The 11,884-nt window shown below is 34.7% G+C and overlaps 1 protein-coding gene across 1 annotated transcript; it reads right to left on the reverse strand.

Moving 5' to 3' along the window:
* Nucleotides 1-8,259: 8,259 nt before the first annotated feature.
* LOC127250167 (putative late blight resistance protein homolog R1B-17) lies at nucleotides 8,260-10,926 on the reverse strand. Its single transcript, XM_051273325.1, has one exon. It carries the CDS (start codon nucleotides 10,924-10,926, stop codon nucleotides 8,260-8,262), a length of 2,667 nt encoding a protein of 888 aa, XP_051129282.1.
* Nucleotides 10,927-11,884: the final 958 nt, after the last annotated feature.

The raw sequence follows: 11,884 nt of genomic DNA on the forward strand, positions 1-11,884 counted from the left end.
GCGATCTTATGCATCTTGATACAATAGATTTCCTTGAGCACCCTGAAGGTGCCAAGTGACTATGTACTTTACTATTTTATTACTTTTGTTACCCTTTCTACTTTTTGTAATACCCCTCTTTTGTATCATTTTGTATTTCATCAGCTATATTAATATAGTTTTTTTGTTTGTTTTATTCTGAAAATAATATGAATGCCACGTGTCACAATACACATTATAAAGAGGACAATATTTGCCTAATCGATAGTGCGACTACGCACACGATATTGAAATACAAAAATTATTTCTCCCACCTGAAGTTGGAAAATGAAGAAAATGAAGTTATCGAGAATTCAATTAACTTCATCGCTACAAATAAAAGTTGGAACCGCAATGAAATAGTTATAGATAATGCATTTGCATATAACGTGGCACTTGATATAATGGAAAATGACGAGGATCCCGAACCAACATCAGTTGATGAATGTCGGAAAATAGACGATTGGTCAAAATGGAAAGATGCGATCCATTCTGAACTAGACTCACTGGCCAAAAGAAATGTCCTTAGACCTATAATTCAAACACTAGAATGTGTTAAGCTAATTGCGTGCAAATGGGTATTTGTGAGAAAAAGAAATGAACACAATGAAATTGTCAGATACAAAGCGAGACTTGTAGCCCAAGGATTCTCACAAAGATCTGTGATTGATTATGATGAAACATATTCTTCAGTTATGGATGGTATCACATTTAGATACCTCGTAAGCCTAGCAGTGTATGAAAAACTTGATATGCGCCTTATGGACGTAGTCACTGCTTACTTGTATAGCTCACTGGAAAATGATATTTACATGAAAATCCCTGAAGGATATGACATGCCTGAAGCATGCAAATCGAATCCCAGAGAATGCTATTCCATCAAAGTACAAAAGTCTTTGTATGGACTTAAACAGTCTGGGCGCATGTGGTATATTCCTCTCACTGAGTGTTTAACCAAAGAATAGTATACTAACGACCCAATATGCCTATGTGTTTTCATAAAGAAAAATAGGTCAAAATCCGTGATCATTGCAGTATATATGGACAATCTCAATATTATCGGAACTCCTGAAGTGCTCCAATCAGCCGTGGAATATCTGAAAAGGGAATTTGAGATCAAAGAATTTGGAAAGACAAATTTTCGCCTTGGTCTACAAATTGAATATGTGGATAATAGAATATTTATCCACCAAACCGCCTATACCCAAAAGGTATTAAAACGATTTTATATGGATAAAGCACATTCATTGAGTACCCCAATGATCGTCAGGTCACTTGATCCTAACAAGGATCCATTTAGACCAAAAGAGGATGATGAAGAGATACTTGGTCCTGAATTACCATATCTTAGTGCAATAGGTACACTCATGTACCTAGCAAATAACACTAGGTCAGATATTGCATTTTCAGTAAACTTATTGGCCAGATTCAGTTCATCTCCTACAAAACGACATTGGAATGGGGTTAAGCATATTTTGCGTTATCTTCAAGGGACAAGTGATCCTAGCTTATTTTACCCGAATGATTCTCGACATGAGTTATTAGGCTATGTCGATGCTGGGTATTTGTCTGACCCACACAAAGTAAAATCGCAAACTGGCTATATATTTACATGTGGCGATACTGTAATCTCATGGAGATCCACAAAACAAACAATAACCGTCATATCATCAAATCATGCTGAAGTATTGGCTATTCATGAAGCAAGTCGAGAATGTGTTTGGCTGAGGTCAATGGCCCATCATATTAAAAAGAATTGTGGGTTAATATCGAAAAAAGAAAATCCCCGAACAACTATATATGAAGACATTGCCAGTTAAATGGTTGATATAGTAAAGGAGATAGAACAAAACACATTTCCCCAAAAAATTTCTTTACTTACGCTTGCAAAAGAATGGTGAAATCGACGTGCAACAAATCCGATCATATGAATTTTGCAGATTTATTAACCAAGGCCCTACCGATAGCAACATTCAACAAATTGATGAAAGGAATTGGAATGCATCGGCTGAAATATCTCAAGTAAAGTCCAAATAAGGGGGAGCAAATTAATAAAAGACTGATGTATTTTTTTTTCCTTCACTATGATTTTTTTCCACAGGGTTTTTTGATAGTTAAGGTTTTAACGAGGCACATTCTTTGTCTAAAGACATCCAAGGGGGAGTGTTACATACACATACATCATATGTGTACAGTTTATAATATTGGGTCTGAATGCCTTGTCCATACATACGTACTCCATTATTATTGGATGAATTTTTGGTTATCTCTCAACCTAATATTGAAGGTCCTAAGCTCCCTATAAATACTAGATCTATTGTATTTGTTTTGACACTGATTGAAAGTAATCAAATTCATTTCATATCACATCGTCTCTCTCTCTCCTTTAACACATGTGCTTATATATATATTACACTTCACAGTATATATATACCTACATATTATATATACTCCTATATATTGCATACTATAATATATTTATATACATATATACACTAAATATATTATATTAATATTTACACAAAATAGTGATTAACGGTAGGGATAATTAATATCCCTATTTGTTATTTCTATAATATTAATATTTACAACAACAACAGCTTAGCGCTACTCTTCTCCTCCTTCATTTTATTTTTTATATTATTATTATTATGGCCTATAAAAAATAAAATAAAATAGAGAAATGGGCAGCTTTGCTATCTCTCCTCCCATCTCTCCTAGTCTTCTTTTTTTCTTTTTTCTTTAAGCAGTGGGCCCACACTTAAAAAAATATCAGCTGACACGTGGTTGAACACTTTCAACTTTCAAGGATAAATATATATATATATGTATATTAGATAGTAATATTCGAAACAATTTGATTATAAAAACATATGCATATACCTAATACTCAAAATCAAATCAATTTAAAAAAATAAATTGCATCGTTGATGCGGCCGTCCAAGCTCAGAAAAATGATTATTGAAGATGGATGTGCTATACATTATAATTCATTTGTATCCGACTAAAATGTTACCCAGCCGAGCCATCCCGTGGCCAGGATCACAAGAACCGAGACTTCAAGACTAAGACAACAGAATATGGAAGAATATCAAAGTTTCCTTATTATATATTATATTTTATTATAAGTTTCTATATAGTATAATTTTATAACTAGAACTTTCCTTATTATTTGTCTCCTTATAGTTACACTTACATTTTGGATTGTTTCATTTATTATTTGTTGTCTTTGATTTTTTTCAAGAACCTCTATATAAGGTCATTGCCTATCATTGTAATAAAACCGAGTGAATCTTGAATAAAATTTCTTTATTGTTCTCTCTCAGTATTTTTCTAGTGCTAGGATGTGATTTTCTCCCACTTAGATATTTCAAATCGGGTCTTTGGAGTGATTCCATCGGTTCGTGGCTTCCAATCATTTGTAGTGGGATTTAGCCTATTGTTTGTGTTTTAATCTATGGTTTGATTTCAGGTCCAAGACTTATTCTCATTGTTGATTATCATCCATATTAATTCACATTCTCTGCACTACCCTTTCTTCTTTATCCTCCCTTCTTTCAAATTGGGTCTTCGGAGTGATTCCATCGGTTCGTGGCTTCCAATCCTTTTGCAGTGGGATTTAGCCTATTGTTTATTTTTTAACTATGGTTTTGATTTCAGGTCCGAGACTTATTCTCGTGGTTGGTTATCATCCATGTTAATTCACATTTTTTGCATTATCTTTTTTTCTTTAGTATCCCTTCTTTCACCTATATTCCAAACCATTGTTTCTCTATTGAACTTTGTGGCTAAGGAAATTATTATGGGCATAATTATACGCGGTCGTGACACGGCCCGACCGTGTATAATTATAACCAATATAATTTTCTTACCCACAAAGTTCAATAGAACAAAAGGATTAAGAATATGTATAAAAGAAAAGAGAAGGAAGAAGAAAAGATAGTGAAAAGAATGTGAATTAGTATGGATGATAACCAACCACGAGAATAAGTCTCGAACCTGAAATCAATCCATAGGTAAAACACAAACAATAAGCTAAATCCCACTGCGAAGGATTGGAAGCCACAAACTGATAGAATCATTCCAAAGACCCGATTTGAGATTCTAAATGCGAGGAAATCACTCCCTAACACTAGAAAATTATAAAAGTGAAATTCGATTCAAGATGTAAAAAGGTTCCCATTACAATGATAGGCAAAGACCTTATATAAAGGTCCTTGAAGAAAATAAAAGGCAACAAATAATAAATGAAACAAACCAAAATGTTAGTCTAACTATAAAGAAATAAATAATTAGGAAAGTTTTAGATATGGAATTATACTATATGGAAACTTATAATAAAATGAAATATATATTAAGGTAACTTTTAGAAGCCTCCATAAGTGATGATTCCCTTGATATTCTTCCATGATTAACAATTCTCTCCATAAATGATGATTCCCTTGATAATCTTCCATGATTAGCGATTCTCTCCATAAGTGATGATTCCTTTGATAATCTTTCATGATTAGCGATTCTTTCAATATGTGATGATTCCCTTGATAATCTTCCATAATTAACGATTCTCTTGATCTTTCAATTGGGATTCTTGCGGGTCTCATTGAAGAAGCGTCAGGTGAGGGCTAAGTGGTCTCCAAGCATCATCCTTAAATTGATTCTCAATGAAAAATCGTCCGATCAATGCAGTGACGGATTTTTGAAACTGACGAGCTCAGCCTCGAGTGATAGGTCCCACGGACATTTGAATGCTTGAAGATTGGACGTCCTCGTCAGGTCGGGCCGTGTCAAACTTTATGTGTTGAACTTGGACTAATGTCTTACATGTTTTTAATATACTTGATTGAACATTTTGCGTAGAAAAAAAAAAAATAATAATATGGCCTGACCGTGTATAATTATGCCCATACTAATTTCCTTAGCCATAATGTTCAATAGAACCAATGGTTCATAGTATAAATATTAGAAAAGAGAATAAAAATAAAAAAATAAAAAATAGTGCAAAGAATATGAATTAAAATGAATGATAATCAACCATGAAAATAAGTCTCGGACCTGAAATCAAAACCATAGTTAAAACACAAACAATAGGCTAAATCCCACTGCAAAGGATTGGAAGCCACAAACCAATGGAATCACTCCAAAGACCCGATTTGAAAGAAGAAATGATAGTGTAGAGAATGTGAATTAACATGGATGATAACCAACCACGAGAATAAGTTCTGACCTGAAATCAAACCATAGATTAAAACACAAACAATAGGCTAAATTCCACTGCAAAGGATTGGAAGCCACGAACCGATAGAATCACTCCAAAGACCCGATTTGACATATTTAAGTGGGAGGGAATCACATCCTAGCACTAGACAAATATTGAGATAGAACAATAAAGAAATTTTATTCAAGATCTACTCTACTCTATTATAATGATAGGCAGTGACCTTATATAGAGGTCCTTGAGGAAAAATAAAAGGTAACAAATAATAAAGGAAACAAACAAAAAGGTAAGTCTAATTATAAGGAAACAAATCATAAGGAAAGTTCTAAATATGGAATTATACTATATGAAAAATTATAATAAAAGGTAATATATAATTAGGTAACTATGAGATTCTTCCATAATTATTTGTTGTCTTAGTTTTGAAGTCCCGACTCTTCTTATCCTAGCCTTGAGATGACTCAGCTGGATGACCTTTGAGTCGGATAAAAAATAATTATAATTTATAGCAAGTCCATCTTCAATAATCTTTTTTTCTCTAAGCTTCGACGTCCGCATCATTCCCCTTTGTCTTGAAAAGTACACATGTTCCCCCGAACACGATATTCATCGACTCTACGGCTCACAAGAACCCTCAATTTTTCCAAAGACAATAGCTAGAAAAATCTAAAACAAAGTAGACAAAAAACATATTGTAGAGAACGAAACAGTTAACAAATACCACAAATTGATTTTTTTTTCTTTTTTTCTTTTAACAAAATCGACTAAGGACAACTCAAGTTGATAGAAAACCTGAGCCCAAGGCTCTGATACCATATGACACGGCCCGATCGTGTATAATTATAATCAATGTAATTTTTTTACCCACAAAGTTCAATAGAACAAATAGATTAAGAATATGAATAAAAAAAAAGATAGTGTAGAGAATGTGAATTAGTATGGATGAGAATCAATCTATAGGATAAAACACAAACAATAGGCTAAATCCCACTATAAAGGATTGGAAGCCAGTATTGGAAGCCACGAACTGATGGAATCACTTCAAAGACCTGATTTGAGACTCTAAATGTGAGGAAATCACTCTCTAACACTAGAAAATTATAAAAGTAAAATTCGATTCAAAATGTCAAAAAAAAAGAGGCAAAAAAAACAAAAAAAAAATATTATTATCAAATATCAAGATATTTGTTATTTACTTCAAGTTCTCAAATCATCTTTTCTTTTATCAAGAAAAAAAAATTCTATTTAGATTATTTGTCTTCTACTTTCATTCTGAACTTATATTTCTTTTGCTTTTTCTACTGTTTTGGATTTTTTTGCTATCGTCTTTAGGAGAATTCCATCGATTTGATTTGAGTCTTTTTTGCGAGACGGAGAGGTACATAAGGTGTGGAGTGATACACGAAAGTTCTAGTGAGGTTATTTTCTTTTTTTCTTTCTTCTTTTTCTAATGGGAGGGGGGTGAAGGATCCAATTCTCACAAGTTGATGTACAAGGTCTTCTCAATACCGTTCTACAAGCGTTTAAAACTTTTCACCATTCTAGATTGGAATTGATGAATAATAGGATGGATCAACTGCAAGAGAATCAACAAAAGTTACAAGAAAATATCCGACCGTTTCCTGAAGCTCAGAGGCGAAATAATGTTCAACCGCATTTGAGGCCAAGATGCAACATCCGGCCCCCACCCCACACAACTTTGACGAACCTGATGATGAGGAGTTTGAAGGAAACTAGGAACGGTAGGCATCATAATAACCATAACCGACGGGATGACGATGAGGCTATCAACTCTATCAAGTTTCAAGTGCCACTATTCTAAGGAAAATCCGACCCTGAAGCATTTTTGCAATGGGAACGAATGTTAGAATTAATCTTTGATGTTCAACAATTAACTGACCAACAAAAATTCCGTATTGCCGTAATGGAGTTTTCAGATTATGCCCTCGCATGGTGGGACCAATTGAGCATCAACCGCCGCAGAAATAGGGAGGCTCCAGTGCGTACTTGGATAGAACTCCGTACACTCATGCGAAAGAGGTTTGTTCCCCCTCATTACCATCGTGAAGTATTGCGGAAATTGGAGAGTATACAACAAGGGTCCCGGTCAATGAAGGAGTACTATAAAGAGCTTGAAAAACTTCTTGTACAAGTCGATATTCGTGAGGATCAAAAGCAAACGATGCGCGGGTTCAAACACCTTTGTCCTATATTAATATACATAATTCAAATTTTCACAATATAAAAAATAAAAAATTTAAACTTTTTTATTGTATTTTTTTGTGAATTTTACAATAGATTTTTACTATTAAGATTCTTTATTTTCTAAAAAAAAATTAAATTAAATAATTATTTTTTTTATACTTTCTCCATCCATTAAAATTAGCCCATTTGAGCTCGGCACGGAAATTAAAAAAAATGAATATTTTATTGAAAAAATGATAGGTAGCTGAGGGTATTTTTAGAAATTTAGTTAAAAAGATAGAATGTAATAAAGTTAGTGGTATTTGTTGTAAATAAGTATTGAATTGAGGGTAATAATTAAATGTTGATTTGTTGACTTTGCGGTAATGGAATAAATTTAGTGGACGGAGTAAAAAGGAAAGTGAAAAATTTGACAGAGGAAGAAAGTATTATAATATAAATAAATTTTAACTATGCAAATTCAATCTTTTACTATTAAAAAATAAAAAATAATAATAAAAATCCACAAACAAACACCCTTTAATTTTATTCATTTCAGAACTCATTTTGGTTTTATTCAAATCAAAAAATTTTAGATATTTTGCGTCCCTTATTTCAACACCATTCTCAACGAATTCTAAAATTAATAAACAAACACAACTATTTTGTTGATAATAGTAAAAAAGTAACAAAAAAAATTAAATACTTATTAAAAAGTCAAAAATCAGTTATTTAATTTAAAATAATATATTTAACACTTTTAAAAATCAATTTATGTAAACAAGTTGCGTGAACTAAGCCTTCGTTGGCTCCTGAGCAAGCAGGGGATTGACAATCTAGCACTAATAAAAACATCCACGAACAAGCACTCGTAGCACATCGTTGCCCAGGCTTCGTTGTTCTTCTAGAATAAGCTTTACGGAATCTCCTAGGGACCTTCTGCTACCATAAGCATAAATGAATTCGAGAGGCAGAATCTCCCCAAGTTCCATTGGGATCTTCTCTAAATATCGACACCAGTTGATTATGAGGCGTTGAAGGCGTGGGAAGTGTGTGCTCTCTGCTCTCCACTGCTTTATTTCTAAGAACTCCATGAGTAAGAACTTGAGCTGCAGAAACTGCCCTTCAATCGGTTCCCACTCTTCTCCCACAAATGAACCCTTTCGTAGCCTGAGCACTTGGAGATTGGGAAGCGAGCCGACTGCTTTCATATCAATCCAATGGAGTCGGCAGCCAGACAACGATAGCTTCTTAAGATTATGTGGAAAGATAAAGCTATCTCCTATGGAAATACAAGATGGAATCGTGAATGCCATGTTCAGCTTCTCAAGTCGGCGCAGATGTATTAGATTGTGGAGGCAATAGTTCTCCCAGATTCCATCGGATCCGCCATAGATGTGTATCTCCAATGTTCTTAGGTTGGGAATCATTTCTACGGCCTTTTTGGTGAATATGAAATTCTGTAGTGTCTTGAGCGTTTGCAGATTTTCTAGCATCCGGAGAGGCGGGTCTCCATCCATTGGAAAAGCCGGTAGCGTCGTCCTGATAGGTATTATAAGATGCCTTAGTCGGACCATCTGCCAAATATCAGATGGTATTTTGAAGTAGAGGAACGTAGGAGTAGTAGGCTGATATATAACCATGGTTTGGAGATTCTTTAGCTTGAAAATATGCGAACCAAGGAGTTCATGTCTCTCGGGTTTCAGAGCGATGTACTTGAGATGAAACATCCTCGAGAATACCCGTAGGTCGCAACAAAACTTCGCATTGGACAAATCCACAGTTTTCAACAATCTGAAGTTATGACATTCCAAGGCACGAGCATTCTCAATGTTCGATCTTCCAAACCATAGAATTGTACGGATGAGTCTACGAGAACCATATACCTCCCCTGGCTTGGAATGAGGAAGCAAACCTTTAGATTTATTGACCTGGCTACTTAGAAACTCTTCCATGTCCAATCCATGAAAGAAACCTTCATGTACAGCTCTTTGTCGACAGAAATCTCTCAAAAGATCGTGCATCATACATCTCTTGAATTTACCATTAGCACCTTTCATTGTGATGATAATAAGGTTTCTTCTGACAAGATCCTCCAAGCATTCCTCAGCCACTTGTTCTAGTGTTTGGAATCTTTGAGTCGACTTCAAGAACCCCTCCGCAATCCACAACCATGTAAGCTTACGTACATTGATACCATAATCTTCCGGAAAACTTCCAATGTATAATAAGCAAGCTTTGAGCAAATGAGATAAGTTATTGTAGCTCAGAGATAGAATATTGGAAAATTGTTCATCTCCGGATTTACTCAAGAAAGAGCCCACATTCCGTGAAACCTCTTCCCAATGTTGCGGTGTTTGGACATCTACAAGGACACCTGCGATTATAACAATTGCAAGTGGAAGCCCTTGACATTTACTTGCTATAAGCTTCCCAATCTTTTTCAAATTTTGAGGGCAACGTTTTCCCCCAAAGACCTTCCTCCGAAGTAAAATCCAGCTTGCATTTACATCTAACAGTTGCATCTCATGTAGAAAATCGGAGCTGCAAACATAATAGGCCACATCCAGCAACCTTGTGGTTAACAAAATGCGACTTCCAATGGAGGTTTCTGGGAATGCATGCTTTATGTCATCCCAAAGTTTTGGACTCCAGACATCGTCTATTACAACAAGGTATCTGTGACCTATTAAATGTTTGTATATACGCTCCTTTAACAACCCCTCGTCCTTTTCGCACAACTCATCATAGTTAACATGCATCGATTTTAAGATGCTACAAAGAACCCCACATACACAATAATCTTGAGAAACGGCTACCCAAGCACGATGATCAAAGTGATACACAGATAGCTGATCATCAAATGCAGCTCTCGCCAAAGTGGTCTTGCCTATTCCACCCATTCCAACAATAGGAATGACTTGAAGTTGGGATGAATGTCGACAGAGCTGATCTTTAAGTGTGGTTAGATATTTATTGAATCCCTCGATAACCTCATTTCCTGGAGTCGGATCCGCCGGTAGTATGGCAACACCAGAACTAGTAGAATATCGACTTAGCTGGAAATCTTCACTTGTCTGGCGCCTTCCCTCGATGACAGCCTTCTTCACCTCCTCCACAATAGAATCAACTTGTCGCTCCACCTCACGCAGCTCTTCTTCGCATTTCTTTGCTCTTAGACGTTGCAAAACAATTTGGCAACCAGAAATCAGAGGGTATAATAATATTTTTACCATTGCATTTGGTTTGAAATCAATCTGATTTGAGATCTCAGATTCAATAACATCCTGTGCTCGATACGCCACGTCTTTTATGCGAGCTTCCACGCAATCACCGGCTTCGTCCCCTTTGGATGAATAATCTTGTAATGATGCTTCGAGAAGGCTGAACTTTTCGAGAAGTGATTTTATGATTGGTTGTTTTCCAAGTAGAAAGTTTGGATATTGATCATGAAGGATTATATCTTCGAGTAAGTTCACAAGAGAGGCAAGAGCAGCATAATACGCCATTAATTTCCTGCAATAATCTTCTCCTTTCTTTCTTTTTCCTAAGAGACAATATTGCAGTGCAATAAAGTCAACCAAATGGAATTAGAACATCCGACAGCCTTTTCCAGTTTCATATAAACAAAAATGTGATAATATATATTAATTTTTAAACGGCAGCAACTACCACACAAACTAATATAAAAAAGTGCAACGACCTGCCGACTTTTTTTGGTCGAACCTATCATACAAAACTTGCCTTACTTATTTGGATGACATAGTTTCTAAAATACTAAGGAGAGATTATTCAATAGGCACTCAAATAATAGCGATTTTAAATTCCACCTTATAAAAAGATGCAATCGGACAGCCTGTGTATAGTTGGGATTTTGATTTGCTGATGCAGAATCGTTAAGCCATCAATAGCTGAGAATAGGGGCGTATGCAGTCACTACAAAAAAAAAAAAAAAAAAAAAAAAAAAAATTCTTTTTGTAACGGGCTAATGTTCCGTAACAATAATTGCGTCACAAAAAGTGATTTATGTTATGATTTTTATGTTGAAACAAAAAAAATGGGCTGTGGTCAACCTTTTTTTACTTTTGTTACAAAAAATTATCTTATATATATTTGTTACGTGGACGGTCATAACCAAAAAAGTAAGTATTATAAATTAAAAAATTTCTGAAAATTAAATCTAAAAATAATTTAAAAAATAATTAAATACAAACTTTTCATTACTTAATAAATTATTAAGAGAAGTTTTTTTTTTAAAATTAAAATAAATTCAATATAAAACTTATTACCTAAAGCAAAATTAAAAATGAAGAAGCGTGAATGCGCTTTTATGTCTTCTGATGACAACGTTTACATATACAATAAATCAAATCAAATTATTCTAAGTGTTTCTCTCCCTGGACGAATTTACAGAGAAGCCTCAGACTCGAGCCTCCGTTGCCTCCACCCTCGCTACGCCGTCGCCTC

Source organism: Andrographis paniculata, unplaced genomic scaffold (assembly GCF_009805555.1).
Source record: "Andrographis paniculata isolate CXL003 unplaced genomic scaffold, ASM980555v1 Contig37END, whole genome shotgun sequence".
NCBI lineage: Eukaryota > Viridiplantae > Streptophyta > Magnoliopsida > Lamiales > Acanthaceae > Andrographis > Andrographis paniculata.

Coding starts and splice junctions, on each gene's coding strand:
- LOC127250167 (XM_051273325.1), bottom strand. CDS start 10,926: ATGGCGTATTATGCTGCTCTTGCCTCTCTTGTGAACTTACTCGAAGAT.